General features: G+C 43.0%; 1 protein-coding gene across 1 annotated transcript in view; it reads left to right on the forward strand.

Moving 5' to 3' along the window:
• Positions 1–24993, forward strand: part of RASGRF2 (Ras protein specific guanine nucleotide releasing factor 2) — a 207572-nt gene that overhangs the window by 31925 nt on the left and 150654 nt on the right. The window contains exon 2 of the mRNA XM_026649259.1: positions 23441–23547. Coding sequence (XP_026505044.1) covers positions 23441–23547 — 107 coding nt within the window. The remainder of the gene's footprint in view (positions 1–23440; positions 23548–24993) is intronic.

Here is a 24993-nt window from a genome sequence, read left to right on the forward strand (position 1 = left end):
GGGGGGGGTTCCGGCGGCGCTCGGCGGGGGGGCGGGCTCCGGCGGCGCGGCGCTTGGGGGTGGGGGTGGCACGGCGCTCAGCAGGGGGGGTGGCACGGCGCTCGGCGGGGGGGGGGTCTCGGGGGGCGGCGCTTTTTTTTGCTGCTTGGGGCAGCAAAGAAGTTAGAGCCGGCCCTGCTAGATGGCTCATTGGTCTGACCCTGTATTGCCATTCTTAAGTTCTTAATTGGACACCTCTAACATTCTTCTAAGCTTCAAAGGGTTGTGGAGAACCCTGTGCTTATTACACTAGCCCCCAAAGTGGAGTATGGAGTGTGGGGTAACCTGAACTTTGCATTAATAAGTTTTGGGACAGCAAATTTCCCTTGTCCCTTTTTTACAAAGTGGTGATAGTGACATGGATATGACTGGGGAGCACCTGTGAGAGAGATGAGACACTCTCCATGCCCCCTTGCTGTCTCCAGTTGGTAGATGTGCTCCTTACAACAGTCTATCAGTTACTACTTTTCTTCTTCCCCATAACTCCTTTAGCCCTAGTGGAGGCATGGAGGAGCCGAGAGCAGGGAAGAGGTGGTAGCTGACTGGCAATGAATAGTCCCCAGGAAGCCTCTTTGTGCCTCCCCCCATGACTCCCAATTCTGTGAGAGACAATACACCAAATAAAATGGCACATTTATTTAGTCATTCCTCATGTCTGCTTATTATAGGGCAGCCCTGACTGAAATATACTTACAGTATATCCCCCAATTGGTCTTGTCAGCTCCAGGGGGCAGAATTAAGGTTGCAGGGTGGAGCTGGTGTATGGCTTATCTCCATGTTTCCTCATTCTCAGCAGTTTAAATATAAGTGTTCAGCATTTTGGAAGGATACAAGACACTGCCATTGAACCACAATTCTACGTTACCAAAGTTTTTGGACAAGGAATAAATAAAATGAGAGAGAATTTTGATTTTTATAAATTCTTTATTAATACTCTCCATATTATAGAGATCTCTGAATTGAAAAGCTTATTCACAATACAGTTTAACTAATTAGGAGATAGATTATGGGTATTGACTATTCGTTTCTGATTGCTCCCATTATAAAAATTGTTAGATTTGATTAGCAGTGGCAGAATGACAAATACATTAGAAACAGAACCTTTAAAACCTATTTTTAGGAGGACAAGAGTCTAAGCTTTTTGTAAAATTTGTAAGAAGTTTCTATCCTGTTATCAGAGGATATATCAGTAATTGTTGAGTCATTTAAAATGAAATTTCATCATGTCCTTTAGTATATGCATGATTCTCATGATGGTGAGAAATTATATCTACTTTACAAGATTATTTGAAGTATTCTACAGTGCATAATTCTGAAGTCTTTCAGTATTGAATGTATGACAGCTGACATGATCTGAACGATCTTAATAAATGGTGGAAAGGAAGACACCTACTACAGTTAAACTTACTGCAGTCTGGTAAAATGTTGAAAACTTGATGTCAGCTAGTCTTTTACTAATGTTAGTATTTAGTAGTAGCTTGGATAATCACACTGCAATAACTTCAGAAGCTTGACAGTATAAAATACTTATTCTGGTGTTTTTATAGTCTGAAAATAATTCCATTTGCTCAAAAACTGGGCAGTTTCTTGTCAATTTTTTAAAGTAATTGTGAGCTTACCAGTTTTATAATGTTTCTCAGTTTTCAATTCTCCTACCTGATATAAAGTATTACAGGATGTGGCATGTTTCCCAGTGTGAATCCCTGTTTCTGAATGCAAATTTTTTCTGTTACAATATGTATAGAGATTGACTTCATAAATTTTAATACAGGAAAGCTGCAGTGAATCTTTGTACCAAACCAGATGGTGGCAGTGAATGTTCTGCAGCTGGAATTATACTTTTGGGGGAAATGATGGGTTCAATGAAAGGTTTGCCTTGTGGATTCATTCATCTTAGCTGTTGCTCATCAAAGATGAAGAGTTTTGATTATTATTTTTTGTCAGTCATAAACAAATTGGGGCATTTATAGGTAACAGCTATAAAACAGTGAGGTAAAACAATCTGCAAAGACTTCACAAAAAATACAAATCCTTCTAAATCCCTTCTTTTGTTTTTGTGCAACTTATAATACAAATATTGAAAAAGTGCAGGATGCACCACATAATGTATTTATTATATATACACCTCTCCCCCGATATAACGCTGTCCTCGGAAGCCAAAAAATCTTACCGCGTTATAGGTGAAACCGCGTTATATTGAACTGCTTTGATCCACTGGAGTGTGGATCAAATTTTACAGCCCCCCGGAGCACTGCTTTATTGCATTATATCCAAATTCGTGTTATATCGGGTCATGTTATATTGGGGTAGAGGTGTACATATATGTATTTTATATGCATATAAAAGTGTGTTGTGTATATGCATATGTATTGTCACAACCTGGCCCAGTCTTCCTCTCTGGATGGTCACCAGTCTGTTGTGATTAGATCCAACTTCTGAATCCAATGTGCCTATAAGTCCCCTGGGTCTGGGTAACTATAGGTCTCTCAGGCATACTCCCAGGTGCAGGCCCCATGTCTGACACCCTTCTTGGGCAGTGGGACCCCATAGTCTGGCCACCTAGACCTGGGAACCAGTACCTCAGCCCAGGGGCACTGGAACGGGGGGGGCCATTCCCCCCTTTTTACTGGCTGTAAGGGCAAGTGATGGGGTTAAGGGGCGGAGTTTTTTGGGGGGGAGAGGTGGTGCAGGAGCAGGGCCTCGAGGGGAGAGGCAGTGGGGGGCAAGAGGGGACGGTTCAGGCTCCAGTGGTCCTCCACTGTTAGGAAGCTTCCGCCACCCCTGCCTCAGCCCTCCCAATCCCCAATTGCTTAGACACCTTTCTCCCAACGTCCACCTGACTGTGGGAGCTCTGGTTTTCTAGTTAAAGCCTTTGGGAATAACATGCCAGTAAAGCTAAGAACATAGGCTTAGCAAAGGAATTTCTTTCCACACACATTACTCTTAAGGAAACACAAGAATTACAGATCTATGGAAAACAAAAAGACTCGTAAAACAGTCAGTCTCAGTCTGACCTCACTACCCCTGTGAGTCTTGGGTTTGGTCTCAGTCCTTAGCCCAAGCAGCCCTTCCAGCATTCTTGGTTTGATTGTGTTGCTTCTGGCAGTGCAATGGCTTCCCTTGCTGAGAGAATGTTCCTTTTTTAAAACAGCATCTTTCACCTTTCCGCCCATGAACTTCTGCTGGGGAATTTCCAGGCTCCAACCCTCTGTTGGCTTCTGGGGTAAGGTAACCAGGTGTCCATTTTTTGACTGGAACACCTGGTCAAAAAGGGATCCTGGCAGCTCTGGTCAGCACCGCTGACCGGGCTGTTGACAGTCTGGTTGGTGGCGCTGCGCAGCGGAGCTGGCAGGCTCCCTGCTAGCCTCCATGCCACGTGGCTCCCGGAAGCAGCGGCATGTCCCCTCTCTGGCTCTTACACATAGGGGCAGCCAGGGGGCTCTGCAGGCTGACCCCAACCCAAGCGCTGCCCCCGCAGCTCCCATCGGCCAGGAAGCACAGCCAATGGGAGCTGTGGAGGCATCGCCTGTGGATGGGGCAGCATGCAGAGTCGCCTGGCCTCATCTCTGCGTAGGAGCCGGAGTGGGGACATGCTGCTGCTTCCAGGAGCTGCTTGAGGTAAGTGCTGCCCCTGCAGCCTGCACCCCTGCCCCCCCCTCCCCTCCCCTGTGCCCCAACCCCCTGCCCCAGCCCTGATTCTCCTCCCACCCTTTGAACCCCTCGATCCCAGCCCAGAGCACCCTCCTGCACCCCAAATCCCTCATCCCCACCCCAGAGTCTGCATCACCAGCCATAGCCCTCCCCCCTCCCCTGCACCCCAACCCTCTGCCCCAGCCTAGAGCCCCCTCCTGCACTCCAAACCCCTCAACCCGGAGCCCCCTCCTGCACCACAAATCCCTGGCCCCACATCAGAGCCCTCACCCCCACAGACACCCTAACCCCCGGCTCCAGCCTGGAGCCCCCTCCCGCACCCTAAAACCCCCCTTTCCGGCCCCCCCCCGGAACCCCGCCCCCCCCCCCCAGAGCCCATACCTCCTCCCACACCCCAACCCCCTGCCTCAGCCTGGAGCCTCCAAACCCTGCAGCTCCACCCGTCAGCCCAGCAGGGCAGGGGTGTTCGGTTTTGTGTGTTTCGAAAGTTGGCAACCCTATTCTGGGTAGAGAGTCGTTCAAAGTAAATGGTCCTGCACACCCATTGTTTCATTAGGAGAGTGTCATTCAATACTGATGGCCCTTGATTGCTCTCTCACAGCTTCCTAGACATAGTCTCTCCACTAGGAGTCAAGTTCCTATTACAAAATGAATGCTCAAAACCATGTTCAAGGTTACATTAAAAATGGAAGTTGAAATGTACATGACAATCACAAAACCAAAATGAATTCATACATTGACACAGACATATCCCCCAGTCTGTGACAGAGGTGTGAGTGTGTGTATAAATAAATGTACATACACACACCCGTAATGAACTATTTATGCAATTTCTTTTCTACTATATGTATAACAAAAAGCCAGCTCTTGATGTCCTTAGGAACTGAGGAACAAAACCCAGTGAAATTCATAAGGGCTTTAGCCAAGTAAGAATGGAGTTTAAAAACTGGACAAGTATATCAATTTGGCTCAATGACCAAAACAAAATCCTAGTGCCAGCTAATGAAAAAAGGCTATACAACACAGCTATCGTTGTCAGTGGACAATAGCATTTCACAGAGATGATATACTGTTAAATCTCCTCAATGACATCAGACCTGTGAATTACTGCTGGCCTATATTTAAATGCATTGATTTTTTAAAATTTTTATGTATTGGCAATTGAAATTCAAGGTGACATTTAAAAAAAATAGGCACTTAAGTTGCACCTGAAAAATGTAGGTGCACACAGTAATTGCACATGCAAATCCTCATTTGTGTGCAGTTATCTCTGTGCATGTGTGCAAAGCCAAAGCTCCCTTGCTGGTTGCAGTTTCCCATCTTAAGGTCTCAGTATAGCTGTTAAATATTCTAGATATCACTTGGAGCAAGATTGTGATTTGTTTTTATGACAGTACACAGGGAAATAAGGGGGCAAATTAAGCCCCTTCATGACTTGCCACATCTCTGCTCTATGCAGTGGACGAAAAGCAGGCTATGTAGGCAGCTTCCATCACTTCCCACTTACTTGCCCAGGTGGGCAGAGAGGAACTGGGACTGGGTGAAGTCTTGGCTCCACAACTCTCTGCCATCCACCATAGCCGAGCTGGCATGGAAGGAGGAAGTATTCTGCTACTAGTAGGGGATGTTCGTATATTTCCTCTTTCCCTCATCTTCATAGATGCAAGAGGGGGAACCAGGGAAGGAACTATGACTGAAAAGTAATTCTTCCACTCTACTCTGTGCTGATAAGGCCTCAACTGGAATATTGTGTCCAGTTCTGGAAATTGTATTTCAGGAAAGATGTGGACAAATTGGCAAAAGTCCAGAGGAGAACAACAAAAATGATTAAAAGTCTAGAAAAACATGACCTGGAAGGAAAGATTGAAACAATTGGGTTTGTTCAGTCTGGAGAAGAGAAGACCGAGAGGGAAGTAACAGTTTAAGTACATAAAAGGTTGTTACAAGGAGGAGGGTGAAAAATTGCTCTCATTAACCTCTGAAGATAAGACAAGAAGCAATGGGCTTAAATTGCAGCAAGGGAAGTTTATGTTGGACATTAGGAAAAACTTCCTAGCAGTCAGAGTAATTAAGGACTGGAATAAATTGCTTAGGGATGTTGTAGAATCTCCCTCATTGGAGCTTTTTAAGAAAAGGTTAGACAGACCTGTCAGGAATGGTCTAGTTATCACTTAGTCCTGCCTTGAGTGCAGGGGACTGGACTAGATGACCTATTGAGGTCCTTTCTAGTTCTACATTTCTGTGATTCTATCATTCCTTCTCTGGGCTGTTCCTGGGGTGGTGCAGCTATAAACCACCCATTACACAGGAGGAGATGTAAAGTCTTAGGGGGAAATCCTGACCCAACTGAAATGAATGGCAAAACCCAACTCAACTGAGATGGGGACAGGAATTCATTCTTGATATAACTGAAGGCAGTTCTGTCATACATAGTGGGTCTAGTATTTTTAAATTAATTATGAAAAATTGTGGAAGGAATGTTGTTTTATAGTCACTTAAATATATAAGAAGGTCCTCTGGTTTTTGTGTGTACATAATTAAGCTCCATCTAGAATTTTATAATGTAAAGATAGGAGTGGCTACTTTACTGTATGTTTCATCTTGGCAATATTATATACATAGGAACACAGGAGTTGCTTTACCAGATTGGATCAGACCCAGGGTCCATGTAGTTCCGTATCCTGTCTTTGGCAGTGGCCACCACCAGATGCTTCAGAGGAAGGTGTAATAAACTCCATAGTAGGCAGCTTTGGGATAATCTATCCACCATGAGAGTCTCATCCCAACCACTGACAGTTAGAAACTGGCTTAAGACCTGAAGTGTGAGGTTTTATATCCCTTCCATTAATTGCTATAGCTCTGGCTATTCTTGTTATCTATACAGTTATCCAGTCCCTCTTTGAATCTTGCAAAGTTCAGCTGCTTCAGAGGAAGAAACCCTGCAGTACTCACGTATGTGATAACTTGTGCAAGGGAAATTTTCTGTCTAACCCCCATTAGAAGTTGGTTTATGCCCTGAAGTGTGTGGGTTTAGATTCCTTCAAAAGCACTTCTTTTCTTAAGAAAAAAAAAAAAAAAAAAAAACAACAACAAAAAACCAAAACCAACCACCTTTCCTATTATAATTTGGATGTTCTTGTTATAATGTCCAATCTTTCTTTGAATCCTGCTAAACTCTGCCCCCATAGGGGATTGTAGGTCTCTTCTTGGAAATATTATATGCAGTTGTTTAAATGATCCTTATCTTTCCTCTTTTAAAGCCATGACCACCTCCGGTCCAGAGGTGTAAGTGATATGTCAGTCTTGTATCCCCTGACAAATAGTAGTCAGTTGAAATGTGGTATGTTTATTGTCTTAATATTTTTTTATAAATAGAAAAGAATATACAGAAGAAGTGTGGCTTGAACATGGGTCTGGAAGCCAGGAGCCATTGAGTTCTAATTCTTGGCTCTGGTACTGACTTTGTGTCACCTTATCCCAGGAACCATTCTGCTAGAGTAATCTGAGTTGCACCTCCTTGCACCAGTTCTAAATTTAGATCTGTGCCCATATCCTTTTGTGTAAAATGGGCATCATAATCCTTACCCTGTAGAACTGTTTCAAGACTAGTTATTGCTTGTAAAATGCTTTATAAATGACAAGTGCTGAGTATGCAGGTCTTTAAACTATTAGATGCTAGATAGCCAGAAGACTAACCTTAATACTTTAGAATTATATGTTTTCTAATGATTGTACAATGCCCAGAGCTCTGACTGGATTCTTTTTATAAATTGATATTACATGTCCTAACCCCCAGGAGGTTCAGTTACAGGAACCAACTTCCCAATCCTGCCATTGACTGTGTATGGGTGTATCCCTGCATCCATCAGTTGTGGGAATGGGTCCTAGTGAGTAACCCTATTAGGTTGCTTCCCCACTCAAATCAATTTAGACTATAAATAAAGCATATATTTTTAACATTGAGGGTAATTAACCATTGGAACAACTTACCAAAAAATGTGGTGGATTCTTCATTGCTTGAAATCTTTATATTAAGACCAGATGTCCTTTGACAAGGTATAGTCTAATTCTGGGGTCAGCAACCTTTCAGAAGTGGTGTGCCGAGTCTTCATTTATTCACTTTAAATTAAGGGTTTCGCATGCCAGTAATACATTTTAACATTTTTAGAAGATCTCTTTCTATACGTCTAGAATATATAACTGAACTATTGTTGTTTGTAAAGTAAATAAGGTTTTTTAAATGTTTAAGAAACTTCATTTAAAAATAAATTAAAATGCAGAGACCCCTGGACCGGTGGCCAGGACCCAGGCAGTGTGAGTGCCACTGAAAATCAGCTTGCGTGCCGCCTTCGGCACGCGTGCCATAGGTTGCCTACCCCTGCTCTAATTCAACCAGAAGCTATGAGCTTGATGCAGGAATGGCATGGTGTAATTCTATGGCCTTTGTTGTGCAAGTGGTCAGACTAGATGATCATATAGGTCTATGAAATATATTAATTTCTCCTTGCAAAAAGACAGGTGCCACAGAGGGCAGAAATCAAAATAAATTGAGGCTAAGTAGGCGCTACTTTATCAAATTTAAGACAGACAAAAAAAAAACAAAGCAGCACCTAAAGGCAGTATTCCTATTAATGGTTAAATGCATGATGGGGAATGATCATGATCCTTGCCTCAGTGAGAACAAAATACAAAATTCAGAGAAAGGGAAGACTTCTTAGTAAGGAGATTCAAGCAGCTGGTTCATTCCTAAGGGATCCCGACACTTCCTCGAAAAATGCTGATCTTACAAACTTATCTGCCCTGCACCCCACTGTCTCCTTCATTCTCCTCCATCTATCCATTTCCCAATCTGCCCTTTTCTTGATCACCTTCATCCACCCTTCATTGTGATTCTTTGTCCCTCTGTTTACCCTTCACTCAGTTCTTTCATTTTCACACATGGAGAAGGCACCACCAGGATCAACAGTAGACATAGGAATCTTCATTCCCCCTCTCTGTGGTCCCATGGGAGGTGGGAGCCAGATCATATGCAGGGAAAGTGAAGGCAGATGCTGCAGTTCTGGAAAAGTGCTCCCTCCACCCACCCAAGTAAGTATCAGAGTAGGGCATCATCAAAAATAGCTCAGTGTCAATGCTCTTCTTACAGTAGTGTTGTTTATATTGCAGTAATGCCTAGTGACTCCAACTGAAATTAGGCCCTGATTTGTGCTAAACCCTGTACATACAAACAGTAAGAGACAGAACCTGCCCTGAAAGTCTAACAGGTTAAACAGACAAGGCACACAGGATTGTTATCGCCATCATTTTTCAGGGGCATAGAGACACTGAGTAACTTGGCCAAGGTCAGGACTCTGTGGCAGACCCCAGATATTCTAAATCCCAGCCCAGTGCTTTTACCAGCATCCATCCTTCCTCTTCAGTACAAGATACTGGGAACAACAGCAGCAGAGGAATGGAAACAATGTGCCTCCTAGGTTGCATTTGCCAACACAAAATTCCTATTTGACAGCAACAAGTGCACTTTTGGAGGACCCGTTCACAAGTGATAATTATTAATAGCAAATCATCATGTAGCTGCATCTGGTGGGCTTGATTTGAGGTTGTCTTGTTTGTATTTTGTCTTAGTTTCCTTATTCTTTAACATGATGAGATTTGTCTCTGTTGCAGTAGTTTTTTTTCCTCCTAATAAATTACTGTTAACATTCTTTGCCATGCAAAATAATTGAAAACTAAATAGATAGCATACTCCTCTACAACATTACTATTATAACTATATATAATATGGTGTTTTTTGTATTAGTCAATAAGAGGGGAAGAGAATCAGAGCTTCCAGTGACGTCATTATACTTTTCCAGGGTTTGTTTTACATGTGAATTGTGTATTCCAAATGAGATATATGGAATTATATTAAATTAATTCCAGATTTTGGTTTTGACTAGAGAGGGCAGTTACCTGCAAACAGGGAAGCTGCATGCTGTTTTATGTGAGCTGCAGGACTAAACTAGGGGTTTGCGGAATCTTACTTTAAATCTATATACTGCATCTGTGTGATACATTCCAGAAGCTTCTAATCAGTTAGGACACAATACTACCATGTAACCAACAACCAGGGGTAGACCCCTTGGCCAACTCCTAGGCATCAGCCAGGAGTGATGGAACCTCCCTAAAAAATGGGGGAGGCCACTGGCGCCCAAACTGTGGCCCCTTTCTCCCACACCACCCCTTCTCTGAGGCCCCATCCCCACACTGCCTCTTTCCCCCGCCAAGACCCTGCCCCTGCTCTCTCCTTTCCACACGCTCACCCAGTCACTCATCCTTATGGCCGGTAAAAAGTGGGAGGGCCGTGTACCCTTAATCCCCCCTGTTCCAGTGCCCCTAGCATCAGCTCATTTCCGAATCCTCTAACCCTCCCCCATGCATGGGGGATAGAGAGTACCAAAGGGGACCTCAGTCTGTAAAGACTTTAGACCTACAAACCTCCTTACAGGGACATGGTCCACTAGTTAAAATCCCAGGTGTCATTTACCTCTGGCAGATGGGCTTTATAGCCTTTAGTTGCACTGGACACTAGCCACAAGTTGCAACTAACTAAACAATCCTATAAACTCTCTTTATTAGACTTCTAAATGCTAGTCTTCACGATCCAAACTGTGCCTCCACAATGCTGCAAGTAAGGCAAAAAAACAAACAAACAAAAAAACCCTCCTCCCCCACCCTACTTCCGCTAATTTGACCCAATGGGAAAAATTCTTTCCTGATCCTGGAAAACAGGGCAGACCCTCGGCATCCTGGAAGCAACACTCACTATCTACACTTTAGGGAGGGAAGGTGGAACAGCTGAAGCAGTAAGGTGAGGTGGCAAAGTTTGCAGATGATACTAAACTGCTAAAGATAGTTAAGTCCAAAGCAGACTGAAGAACTTCAAAAAGATCTCACAAAACTAAGTGATTGGGCAACAAAATGGCAAATGAAATTTAATGTGGATAAATGTAAAGTAATGCACATTGGAAAAAATAACCCCAACTATACATACAATATGATGGGGCTAATTTAGCTACAACAAGTCAGGAAAAAGATCTTGGAGTCATCGTGGATAGGTCTCTGAAAATGTCCACGCAGTGTGCAGAGGCGGTCAAAAAAGCAAACAGGATGTTAGGAATCATTAAAAAGGGGATAGAGAATAAGACTGAGAATATATTATTGCCCTTATATAAATCAATGGTACGCCCTCATCTCGAATACTGCGTACAGATGTGGTCTCCTCATCTCAAAAAAGATATACTGGCACTAGAAAAGGTTCAGAAAAGGGCAACTAAAATGATTAAGGGTTTGGAACGGGTCCCATATGAGGAGAGATTAAAGAGGCTAGGACTCTTCAGCTTGGAAAAGAGGAGACTAAGGGGGGATATGATAGAGGTATATAAAATCATGAGTGATGTGGAGAAAGTGGATAAGGAAAAGTTATTTACTTATTCCCATAATACAAGAACTAGGGGTCATCAAATGAAATTAATAGGCAGCAGGTTTAAAACAAATAAAAGGAAGTTCTTCTTCACGCAGCGCACAGTCAACTTGTGGAACTCCTTACCTGAGGAGGTTGTGAAGGCTAGGACTATAACAGAGTTTAAAAGAGAACTGGATAAATTCATGGTGGTTAAGTCCATTAATGGCTATTAGCCAGGATGGGTAAGGAATGGTGTCCCTAGCCTCTGTCTGTCAGAGGGTGGAGATGGATGGCAGGAGAGAGATCACTTGATCATTGCCTGTTAGGTTCACTCCCTCTGGGGCACCTGGCATTGGCCTCTGTCGGTAGACAGGATACTGGGCTAGATGGACCTTAGGCCGTACCAGGTCAGACCATTCTTATGTTCTGATGTAAGAGTTTAAATTAGCTCTCATCCCCACCCCCCAACAATCATCTACCACTCCCTGCCCTACCCCCTGGCCAGTGGGATGCAGTGAACCTGAGGAGTGGGAGAGGCTCAGCTTTCATTTATGGTCTACTCCCTCATTCTCCTGGGAGCAGCACATCCTCTTTTTTAGAGCCAACCAGCAACCTCCCACCCCCATCTCCATACTCATGAATGTGAGGGGGAGTATTGGGGGGGGGGGGAAGATGCTCTCCCCACTCCACTTCCCTTCCAGGGACAGTGCAGTCTCCTTGTGGTCTGCCCAAGGGTCTCTGCATAGGGTAGCCATTGCTGGAGTGTAGAATATATGTAACTGTATGCATTTTATATTTGAGAAATGAGGCAAAATATTGGCAACAGAGTTAGCAGTTGGATATCTCACAATACATCATTGTTTTGAATAGTAGGATTCCCTTTTGTCATGGATTTACAGGGTCTGTGTTATACTCCAGCTTTTAAACAGTCTCCTGTGAGTAATGTCTTTAGTGTGCCTGTCCCAAAGTTTCCTCCCTTCCCCCCCCCCCCCCCAGGGCAGGCCACATTGCTTTGATGACTGAGACTTAGCCTTCACGCTCCAGCATCCCTGTTTCTCACTGTGACTCTCTGCAGTGAGTCCAACTGAAATCAAACTCCTGAGACACTCGCCTTTTTGCATTGCTCCCTAATAAGAAAAGTATTTGCAGCAAGGATCCCTTTTCAAAAAAGGTAGTATTTATTAGTCAACTGGAATGCATTTGACATTTGACCTTGGCTCTGACCCTCAGTTTCGATTACAGGTTCTAACTGTGGCTTGACCCCGGCTCTGGTAACTGGCAGTTGACTCTGGTTCTGACTTTTGGCTTCATTCCCCAACCTGGATGCCTGCTCCACCCACTAGACCCGACTACTAGGCCTGACTGCCTAGGTCTCAACTCCTAACACTTAGTGCACTAAAAAGAGTATAGCTGTGGCAGTGAGAGTGGCAGGAGGGTCTAGCTGCCTCAAATACCACAGACTTGTACTTTGGGTGACTAAATCCCTCCTGCTACTCACACTGCCATGGCTACTCTGTATTTTAGCATGTTAGATCAGTCAGAGCTAGCATGGGTATGTCTCCTCGAGCTGGGAATAGCACCTCCAGCTCAAAGTGTAGACATACCATCAGTATACAGCAGTACATGAAAGCAGGGCAAACTGAGGCACACAGGTAGTTCATAAAATATTGCCAAAAATTCCCAGTTCAATATATCTTTCATTAATATCACTAGGTGCACATTTTTCAAGTCCTACTAAACAATCTTGGGATTCCACACAATGAGATTCCACAAAAAGTCATGGCCCTGTGCAAAAGTGATAATCAGGTCAACCCTTCTCTTGCCCATTAGTTTACTGCTGCTGGATGTTCAACATGGGTTCCTAGTGTTCTGAAGTGTTAAAACATTAACAGATAAAAAAAAGTGAGGCATGATAATATGTTGAATTTACCTTTTTAATCCTGGGAGAATTCTGTGCCAATGCATGTGTGCAGAATTCATGTCCCCCACAGATTTCTTTGAGTCCCTGCAGAAAAAGAGACTCTGGTGAGGAAGCAAAGGGAAGCTGCAAGAGTGGTCATGCACCCCTCCCCAGCAGCATGGGCACGTTGTTTCAAGCACCTGGAACAGCCACTGGAGAGATAAATCACTACAGGCTAGTGTGGGGAAATAGAACAGGGGGGCCTTCCTTTTAATATCCAGAGCTGTGAATCTGAAGGCCCCGAAATAAACCCTCCAACAAAGATCTGTTATGCTGACTGCCCTTGCACCTAAGCCTGAGCAAGACTAAACAATACAGTTCTCTGCCTAACTCAGTCAAGGGTAATGGCCAGAGGAGGGGGCGGGAGTGGAAAAACACAGAACAATGCTAAGGGCTACAACAGAAACTGCTTTAGCAATATAATAACCGCAAGTTTATGAAACTGCTTGAAAAATAGAATATCCGCTTACATTAAGAAATTGCTTTTGCAAAAGAGCTGATCATTCTTGCAATTGCAAGCTATCTGCAAAATTCTCCAATTCCAGCTGTCTGCAAAAATAACCAATCATAGATCCTCTTTGAGCGTCCCCTGGAATCCCCCCCCCTAATCTTTGACCAAAAAACCCCCGGAAAATAACATGCGTCTTGAGAAATGTACGCAAGCTGGTGCCAAGTACCACCCCTGGGGAAAGACTACCGAGCGCCCCTCTACCCAAATAAACGCCCAATTCTCGGGAAATAATGAGGAAGGTACCAGGAGGGGGGGGGACTGACCCCAACCCTAGTTTCTTAACTCATGACGTATTGTTTGTGATTTGCTTGCGGTTTGACGAAATAAAAGCCGCCTGCGTGCGGTCTTCGGTGTGTCAGTCTTCGGACTGCACCCCAGTGCACTGGTATGTATGTCAATAAACTGGCCTCAGGCTTGAGTCTTTGAACTAAAATCACTGCGTGGGTGTCTTTGACCACGACACTAGGGATGCCCTGGCTGGTGGTTCCTACCCTGCGCTGGGCTTATCTGCTAGTCCCGGCTGGATTGCAGGCGGTTGAAGAAGGGACTTCACCTTCCCCTGCAAGGAGTAGCTGTGGCTGGGTCAGACCCACACCCAATAACCTCCCCTGGCTGCAGGAAACTCCATACCCCCTGCTTCCTGCATCCCCATCCACCCAACTCCCATGCATCTGGACACCCCCATGCCCAAACTCCCCCACTGAGCCTCACCCCTTGCACCCAGAATCCCCCCCCTGAGCCTCCCCACATCTGAACCCTCACCCTGCCAAACCTTATCCCCTGCATCTGGAGTCTCCCTGCATCCAGCTCCCCCACCACTGAGTCCCATCCCCCTGCATCTAGATCCCCACCCTGCACCCAGACCACTCCCTGCTGATCCTGCTGCCAAGCCCTCCCACTCAGACAATCCCCACCAAGCCCCCTCCCCCCCATACCCAGACCCCTCTCTGAGACTGAACCACCTTCACTGGCCCCCCCAGTAGAGCCCCATTGTCCCTGCCCCGGGAGCCCAGGCATAAATTCTAAACACTAAATTACAATAGAGTAAGAAGACAAATAACTCTGTACAATATCCAGTAAAATAAGATCATGAAAAACCATCTTACATTCTCCTTTTTTGTATGGGTGTAATCAAATAGCTATCTCAGTACTGCCATTTTGAGTCTAATTATTTGCAGGTGCAAAGTTGTGTGTGAAAATCTGGTGGCCAGTTTGAGGCCCTTTCAACATCTATTCTGATTGAATTTTGTGCTGTGCTTGACTAAATTATGGTCTATTTTAAATTTTTCTTTCAGCACATAATTTTTGTAGAAACGTTATTATACCAATATGTCACTCAAAATGACTTCTTCTGACTTAGATTATTTGCTTTTAAGGCAAAATTTTATATGAAATTAAAAAACAAAACCCCTACATTAAAATAAGTGTTGTAGCTGTGTTGGTCCCAGGATATTAGATAAGGTGGATGAGGTAACATCTTTTATTGGGCCAACTTCTGTTGGAGAGAGAGAGAGAGAGAGAGACACACAAGCTCTTCTCTGTGCATTCTAGTGAGGCTATTCCTTCTCCTCCTCTGCCTAGGCTTGAGGGCATAGGAGAGACAGTCTCCCTGCTCTCAGTTCCAATACTTAGCACCACCCCAGCCCAGTGGAGGAGCAATTACAGGGAAAGTCCTGTTCAGCTTCAGTAGTCCTAGGATGAAGTATGCTCAATTGCTGTGTGGGGATAGTGCATATATAGTCTGGTTGGCACTTAGGAGCTATGGGCAGAATGGAGCATGATCAGTGCAGATGGACTCTTTGGAGAATTTAGCAGCAAAATGTTAAGAAGTCTCCACTGAGTATATGCAAAATGAGATTTGACAGAGACTTATAGGTTGGCAAAATTTGGGTGAATTTTCAAAAAGCATATTCCTGACTGCAAGGTGATTCCCCAGCCAAATTTCAAGTCCCTGATCCAAAGCATGGTGGCATTAGAATTTCTCATTTGAACAGCTTTAAGTTTTTTTTTTTTTTTAAAACATGGGGAAATATAAATTATTTCCCTAGTCTCATTCTCAGAAATGCCTGAGCTGTGTTAGCTGAAGCTTTCCTAACAAATTCAGACTCAAACACCTGGCATCAAAATTTCAGCCCAAAGTTAAAGTGTGGCAAAGTTATAAGCAGCTGAAAACAATGTCTTATAATGGCAAGTGTCAGACAAAACTTACCCATGAGTGGCACTAGGAGCTCTGCCTATAACAGCAGCACTGATGTGGGGAGCTCTGGTGTTCATGCCTTCTGTCCAGCATTTAAGAAACGTTGAACATTTTTATTACTCTTTTTTGGGAGGGACACCTAAAACTTACAAATGAAAAAGATCAGTTCAGTTGCTCGGTCCATCTCCCAATATGGAAGTAACAAATGGAGGAAGAACAAATTTTATAATAAATAGAATGATAAATAACAGGAGTAGGGAGCATTTCCTTCCTAAGCAGCATGGGAGCTGAGAGGTAGAAGGCTTAGGGAAAGGGAGATCTAGAATAGCAACTGGAGGGATGTTCCCTGTTCGGTAAAAGCTATGTCCTTGCCTGGGTCGGGGAGAGCTGCACTGGCAGCTGTGGGGAGCTGCGGCAGATCGTCCACCTCCCTAAGCAGCCCCCCCCATCTCTCCACTCTCTGCCCAAGCAGCCCCCCATCCAGTGTTCCTGCCCACCCAAGGTCCCCACCCAGGGCAGGTGAGGGATCCGTGCCGCGGTTCCTCACAGCTGCCCGCCCAGCTGTTACCATCAGAGCCCTGCACGGATACAAAATGTATATCCATATCTCTGCACTGCTGTCCAGGGGCTTGGGATTCCAGCTGCAGGATGGAGGAGGGGCATGGGGGTGGGGCCTCAGGCCAAAGGGGCAAGGCCAGTGGGCTAGCCTCCCCAAAGTGGAGGTTCACCTGCCACCCATACCACCATCCTTCCAGTCACTCAGACCTGTAACCTGGACTTCATCAACTCAGGCGTTCTCTAGGTCCTCATGTCCAGGCTATGTCTAAATCTTGCTGATTCTTTTTGCATAAAATCTCTAAGATACAGCCTGTCTAATCCATACATGCAGCTAAAACTCTTGTCCACGCTCTCATTATCTTGAGTCTGGTTACCCCCAACATCTTTTCTCTGGCCTCGACAATGCAATCTTGCCCTATTCGTATCCATTCAGAAAGCTTCTACAAAAATCATTTCCATAGCCCATAATTTTGACCATGTCACTCCCCTCTTTCAGCCTCATCATTGGCACTCCTCCTTTTCTATTGCATCAACCATAATCTGCTTATTGTCACTTCAAAGCCCTTTGTGGCCAATCCCCACCCTACCTATCATCTGTCATTGTTATTAAACTGTTGATGCTCATCTCTGATCAGCCCATGATTCCGGCCTTCATTGTTCACTTGTTAAATTTTCAAACAAGCACATTCGTGCTTTTTCCTATGCTACCTCTCACTCTTGGGGGATGCTCCCTGTAAACATCTGTGAAGCTGTCTCATTATCCTCCTTCAAATCACTTCTCAAATCTCCCCTTTGCTGTTATGCCTACAAAACACTCAACAGTTAGGCTGCTGGTGTACAGAGATAACTCTCTAGGATACTGACCAATATTGTCTTTTTGTTTCCTTGCACTCCCCTATCTGTCTGTAGACATTTAATGTATCTTGTCTTATACTTAGATAAGAAAATATGTGGGGTAGGGATCATCTTTTTGTTCTGTGTTTTGAACAGCACCTAGCACAATGGGGTCCTGGTCTATGGCTCAGTCTCCTAGGCACTACAGTAATACAAATAGTAATAATTAATAAAAAGAGAGCATCAACAGTTGTACCGCCCCTGCAGCACCTCCTTTTGGCCACATGTGGCTCTGCTGAAGTCTGCCTCAGTTTCCCCTTAGGTCAGGGCCTTTTAAGAGACTACACAGTCCAGATGTTTTTAAAAAAAAAATTGCCCTTCTTGGGTCAAATTTATTAAGTCCTGCACAACATCTTTCAAAATAGAACTCAGACTTACATAATCTTCATTCCAGTTTCACTGGGCTCAACTCCTCCTACCTGCAGGTCTGTCCTGTCTTTAAAATTCACTTCTTCTGGCTCCATTCCCAAGCTGGGTACAGCCCCTCCTCCATGAGGGTCTATCTTCCTGCTTTCCCAGCACTTTTTGCCCAGACTTCTCCACAGGCTTTCCTTCCTGCTGAGTCAGGGTCCTTCAGCAGCCTTCTTATTCCTTGCAGTGTCTGCAGGCACCTGCCAGCAATCACCAGCAGCTGTCTCCCTGTTTATAAAGTGCAGGTGCCTTTATGCCCAGTTAGGCAGCAGATTATTGGGCCCCCAGGTGCACTGGACCCCACTCCCTCTGAAAGAGGCCAGCCATGCTGTGACAGGGAGTTTGTATGATGGGGAGCCATACCTCAGTATATTACAGTTGTCTAGTTTTTGTCATACAGCATACATAAACTTCTCCAGTCTAACATAAGCCTTATTTTTTCAAACAATTATTGCAAATTTTGATGTGTTCTTCTTCCAGTGAGTGGTAACTACTAGCCTAGCAGTTCTTAAAAAGACAAAATTAATGTAATCTTATGGTGTAAACTGCTTTTACAGGAAGCCCAGCAGAATCCTAGATTCATCAGTGACAGCTGATTGTTCATGCAGAGTCATTTTTAATCATCTTCCTAATCCTGTTCCAGTAATTTCTAACCAGGCAGGCCCAGCAGATGTTCTCCACATCCCACAGTTAAGCACAGCTTCCTTTCCAGTTTAAAAAGAAATTGAGACTAGTTGGAGTTAGGCACCAGTGGAAGAGATAATATAATAGTTTTATTTAACACTTTCTGAAATAGAGGATGATGATCTTTCTCCAACTTGATCACACTGTTCTTTCTATTGACTTATTTTTTTAATAGTGTGCTGCTAATAAGATGAGTTCTATTTTTTCCCTCTCTTTACAGATACACTTAAAAACAACTTTTCGACAAGAGTTGTATATGTTCAAATCAATGCTTATCATCTTTGTAAATCCATCCATTTGAATACTGAAAGAACAGCTTAAAAAGGAATGACTGAATCTTTTGATATATGTATAAAGTACAGAATTTTTATTTAATCTTTAGCCTTCTACAAGTCTTCATTACATACTTTCAGTAGAAACAATAATAAAAATAATCTAACTGACCCAGATGCCTAATCCTAAAAATATAAATGCCTGTCTGTTAGACTAACAGATAAAAATGATGGTAGCTGATATAAATCTGTCCACAAGGTCATAAATATTTACTCTCAGTCACAAACGGCATGTTTACTGAAATGTGGGGTTTTTTATTACTACTGTCTAAATCAAAATGATGTGGAAATTGAACTGCTACTTAGAAGACTTGAGCAATAGTACTACTATTATTTATATATGAGCAATCACACACACACCATGATGTTGAAAATCCAGGAATGTGTCACAGCTACTATCTTCTTTTCTAGCTTGTTTGTAACAAATGTCTTTGATAAATAAGTAACATTTATCAAAATGTTTGAAGTCCAAGGATTACTTCAGGATTCTTTTTAAAAATATATTATGGTGCTTTTGCATATATGTGTTGAGAGGTGAACCCTATTTTTAAATATTAGTTTGTGTGTGAAGTATCCACTTACGGTAAGATATATGACTTGCCAATGGTGTTGCAGAGCAATAAATATGTTCACAACTTTTTAAAAATGCAAGTGAATCTTTAATAACTTCCTAAAATCTTCAGTTTTCTGTGCCAGCCATACCCACCAAGAGCTCAGTCCTGCTCCAGTTGAAGTCAATGGGAATTTAACGTCGACTTTGATAGGAACTGAATCAAACTTCTAGTCTGTCATTTTCTTAGTCTACCAAGGCATTTATATCATGCTCATCACCATAGTAACTTAATGCTTCTAAAATCTATCTCATCCAAATCCCAAGACAAAATTTCCATTGAAATCACTACAAGTTTTGTTTGAGTGAGGGCTGGGTTATCTGACCTTACAAGAAAATATAGCGAGGGCTGTGAAATCAACTCTCCTCTCTCCCTCCTACTTCAATTATACCTAGAAAGTAAATTAATACTTGTACAGATCTATATATTTATTCTCATTTTATATTTGATTTTCCATCTTTATGAAACCTGGTAGAAACCAAGAACTCATAAAGACACATAGGTCAGATTGATTTAAAAATACATATACATCACGTAGCCTAGTAATTCTGTACAAAATATGAAATAAATAGTTAAATCTCTGTGTTGTTAGTGCAATTGTTTTCTACCTTTTAAAGATTATTTTAACTGCATTGTGTCATAAAAAGGATCTTATCTAATGCTCTTTTAAGTGGGTCCTTCCACAACTCATTAAATGTTTCTTACCCTATGTGGTACTCACATTTAAGTGGTAAGCATTGTTGAAAGACCATGGTTTTATAGGATTGTCCTTTAAATGATGTATGGACCCTTTTCAGAGCTTGGAGTGGTTTATCTCTGAAAATTCAATAGCTATGAGCCTTGACTTTCATTGTGAACTCTATTAAATGTGAATCGTTCTACTTTAGCTTGTTCCTATGATTTTTACTTGTCTGTTGCTAATTTATGAGTCCAAAGTCTTCTATATGAAACATCGTTTATATAGGATTTAGGAACTTAAAGTTCAACTAATAATCTAATTCCTAAAGAAATAACTTCCTTTTTATGTATACCTTTCCATGGTCAGATGGTATGTAGTCTACCTGATGTTAATTAAAATGAAATCAAATATCCCAGTATATGCACTAGCATAAAGGCAGTTGGATGTAGTGTGTATATATATATTCTAATTCATAGGGTCTACTTTGTAGTTTACTCATTACTAAAGAAGCAGCACCCAATGACTCATAATAGTTATATAGTAGTACATCTAATTTTGATGATTGTCAATATTTTTCATAAAATGAATCATTTTAACAGGGAAACTGTCTCATGGACAATCTTTCCCTCCCATTTGCAATTAGAAATTAGATTTAAATATTGACTTGAGAAAGTCTTTCTACACATGATTGTAGATATTGTTTGTGTATGTATTTCTGATCTTCTCTTCTTCTTGATGCATTCCTTGATCTTTCTGTTTTAAAACAACCATTAACTCTGAAGATGTTCTTTATATTTTCTTGATGATTTTAGAAATTGCGCTTTCCTCAGAGGATTTCTTGTATTATCACTGCAGCTGAGTTATGAACTTGACACAAAGTAAAATGTGTGTTGACATCACTGCAGGGTTACTATTTGTAACAATGGCTGGTGGACCCATAGGAAGCTGAGTTAGATGTCTCACTGCTGATTAGAATGACCTTGGGGTTTACCGTTAGACTCCAGATACAGATGTAGTTACATTTAGTGGGGAGAGCATTTTCTCTCCTCATACTTTGCACCTATCCGAGAAGAATCATTTTATAACAGCTGACTGCTCAGTGCCCTATCCTGAAGTCCTTCACTCACAACTCCCATCAACTTCACTAAGGCCATGTCTACACTACAAAGTTAAGTCGACTTTATGTAAGTCACCATGGAGCCTCCAATTTAAACAAGTCGATCTTGTGTGTCCACACTATGCTAATTGTGTCATCAGAGTGCATCCTCACTAGCAGGGCTTGCATCGACGCACGGAGAACTGCACTGTGGGTAGCTATTCCACAGTGCATGTAGCCAAATAGAATTTTAGGTTGGGCTTGCAGTGCCTTATGGGACCAAAACATTGGTGTGGGTGGTTATGGGAACATGGCATTAGCCTCCCATGATGCACTTACCTCCCTCCCTCCCTGAAACCAACGGCAAACAAACCAAGCCTTTTTCATGCCTTTTTTCATAAGCCTGGGTTACCTGTGTGGACCCCATAGCACGATAAGCATGGGCCCCGCTCAGCTGTACACTGTTGTGAGCATTACAAACAGCTCGCCCCTTATCTTGCAATATTTACACAGCCGATACAGGAGCAGCCACGCAGAACAATGTGATGCATGCACGCAGCCCTGCTGGAAGACATAGAGCGGAGCAATTCTCAGTTGCTGGCAACAGTCACACATTACCTTGACATGGTTGAGCGCCGTTTCTGGGCCCAGGAAACAAGCACTGATTGGTGGGACTGCATTGGTATGCAGCTATGGGATGACAAGCCTGGCTGCAGAACTTTCGAATGAGTAAGGCCACTTTCCAGGAACTGTGTGAAGAGCTTTCCCCAGCTCTGAAATGCAGCAATACTGAAATGAGAGCTGCTCTGACAGTGGAGAAGCGAGTGGGGATAGCGCTGTGGAAGCTTGCAATGCCAGACTGCTACCGGTCAGTGAGGCATCAATTTGGAGTGGGTAAATCTACCGTGGAATCTGTTGTGATCCAAGTTTTCAGGGCGATTAACAGACTTCTGCTAAGAAGGATAGTGACTTTGGGAAACATGCAGGACATTGTGGATGTTTTGCTGCGATGGGGTTCTCTAACTGTGGTGGGGTGATAAATGGAATGCATATCCCTATCTTGGCAACAGACCACTTTACCAAAGAGTACATAAACCAAAAGGGATACATCTCAATGGTGTTGCAAGCGCTAGCGGATCACAGGGGCCGTTTCACTGACATCAATGTGGGATGGTCGGGAAAGGTGCATGATGCACGCATCTTTAGGAACACAGGTCTGTTCAGAAATCTGCAAGCAGGAACTGTCTTTCCAGACTGCAAAATAACCATTGGTGATGTTGAAATACCAATCGTGATCCTGGGAGACGCAGCCTACCCCTTGCTCCCATGGTTCATGAAGCCGTACACCGGCAGCCTGGACAGCAGTAAGAACCGGTTCAACCATAGACTGAGCAAGTGCAGAATGGTGGTGGAATGTGCCTTTGGATGTTTAAAAAGTTGCTGGCACTGTTTGCTTACTAGATTAGACCTCAGTGAAAGCATTATCCCCATTGTTATTGCTGCCTGCTGTGTGCACCATAATATCTGTGAAACAAAGGGAGAAAAGTTTCCGCCGGGGTGGAGGGTTGAGGCAGATTACCTGGTAGCCAATTTTGAGCAGCCAGTCACCAGGGCAATAAGAAGAGCACATCGAGGGGCTCTGCGTCTCCATGAGGCTTTGAAAACCAGTTTCAGCAATGAGCCAGAGTAATATGACACTTATCTGTGTTGTTCCTTACCAAACTGTCCCTCCGTTTCATTTTCAACTACCGTGTGTGGAATGAATAAAGAGCCTTTTCTCCTCAATCCATGAAATTTTATTATGCACACAAACACACAGAGACAGCAAAGAATAGTCAGAATAGTGAAGGAATAAACTAAACTTTCTGCTCCTTGTGTATTATACATGTAGAGGAGGTTTGAAGGTTTGTTTGATAGTACTTGGTCTGAAAATTGTTTTCAACTGTCACTCATACCCACAGGAGAGGTCTTTTCTAAAGTAGCATTTGAGAAAAATAAAAGAAATTGACCTAAGGTAAAAAAAAAATGCAAAGAATGAACTACAAAGACGCCATCCTTAAGTCACCCTATTGTACCCAAGTATTGCAGCTGCTAAAAGAATTATTCTGTGATGTCTTCTATTTGGAAGCTTTAGAACAATGAGTTATCATAAGTATCATGAAAGCTGCTATACCAATATACAATGGAGAAAATTAAGAATATAGGTTAAACTTCAGCTTTGCATTTTATGGCTTTCATCAGTTGAAACTAAATCCTTAGCAGTGTGTAATATTTTGGGTTGTATCAGAATTCATAATATTTTATTGTATGTTATGCCTGTGTTTTACTTAGCAGTATTTTTAAAACAATGTTTTTGCCCCTTAAAATTCGCAGTACTTCTTTACTGTTGTCTTTGGCCACGAAGGGCAGAAGCCACTGGAGCTCCGTTGTGAGGAAGAAAGTGATGGAGATGAATGGGTAGAAGCTATCCACCAAGCTAGGTATGAAACCGGCCTCTTAATTTATTCTAAACTCCACTTTTTATTCTTAAGAAGATGGTAGAGATTTTTAATCTAAATACACTCTCTCTAAAAAGAAAGTAATTTATTTTAGGCAAATGTATACTTGCATTCCCCAGGTGAGTTTCACTGGATAGATACAAATTGTTAAAGGCACATGTGTTTTGCATCACAAACAGTCAGTGCTCTAGACAAAATTAGTTTCAAAGAACATGTTTTCTTAGAGCAAAATACTTAGGCATTAATTCATTTTAAATGTAAGAGCTGCTTGGTCAGTCACTTGCAAATCAGAAATAAGTGTTCTGTAGCCATAGAAATGAGATAGTGAGTGACTCACAAAATGCCTTCAGATACGAGGGTACAAAAATGAGGAGACTAAAGTATATTTATATAATAAATACATTTCAATAAATAAAATGCCAGTCACAAAATTTAAATCCAAAACACTTTCCAGTGTGAAAAAAATGAAAGGCTTGTAGACCGTCACTTGACTGCATTATGACTTTCTACCATCCAGTACCCCTTTCCTCAGAAAGGGCCTGGGTGAGGAAGGTGAGGATTACAGCATAATGTGAAAGTCAGCCAACTCAGGTTTTGGGAATTGAGCTGTAGAAATGAAGGCCCTTTGCTGAAATGCCTTTCCTCCAGGTCCGTCCCTCATTTCAGCAATCACAGTTAATCTGAACAGCTATGCTAATGCACCGAGAGGACAGCAGTCTCTGAGTTGCTCAGGATCCAAACCATGTAAATGCATAAATGGAAATGGTTTTGCTCTTGCACTAAAAAATGAGCACGAGTTTTAATTTACAATTATTTGATGATGATGTAGAGGGTCCTGGCTCCACTCGAGCCAGGCTTTTTGATGTGTGATATGGGTAAGAGGGGTTATGATCCCAGCCCCTCTTTTCCCTTACCTCCCACTTGTGGAGGGTATGTGGTTCAGGGGTCCTCTTGAACCCTGAGGAGGAACCTAAAGAAATTGAATCAGGGCCTGAGAAGCAGGAACCCAAAGATTGCAAGAGGAACCATTCTTGCAGGGGAAGGAGATGGTGCACCAGAGCCACTGCACACTATACAGGGTAGCACCAAAGAGAAAAGGGAGAGTTGTTCTTAGAAGGGGTGCTTGTTCTGCAGCAACTCAGCACAGTGCTCTGAGTCAGGGGAGCTGATCTGGGTAGAAATGCGGGAACTCCTACACATGAGAGGGAACAGACAATCTAGGCCTGTGTGGGGTTAAAAAAGGCAGGTTTCCGCCACTGGTCTACAATATAAGGGTCAGAAAACCAATATATTGGATAGGGATTAGGCTGAGACCGCCAAACTCATTTTCTCTTGTTTTTTAAATCAGGATTTGAACTTTGGCCTCCAATTGTGGCCTAAAACACAGGTTTTCACTATCAATAGGTTTTACATGGACCCCATAAAGAC

The sequence above is a fragment of the Terrapene carolina genome, unplaced genomic scaffold (assembly GCF_002925995.2).
Source record: "Terrapene carolina triunguis isolate 2854851 unplaced genomic scaffold, T_m_triunguis-2.0 Scaffold69, whole genome shotgun sequence".
NCBI classification, from domain to species: domain Eukaryota; kingdom Metazoa; phylum Chordata; order Testudines; family Emydidae; genus Terrapene; species Terrapene triunguis.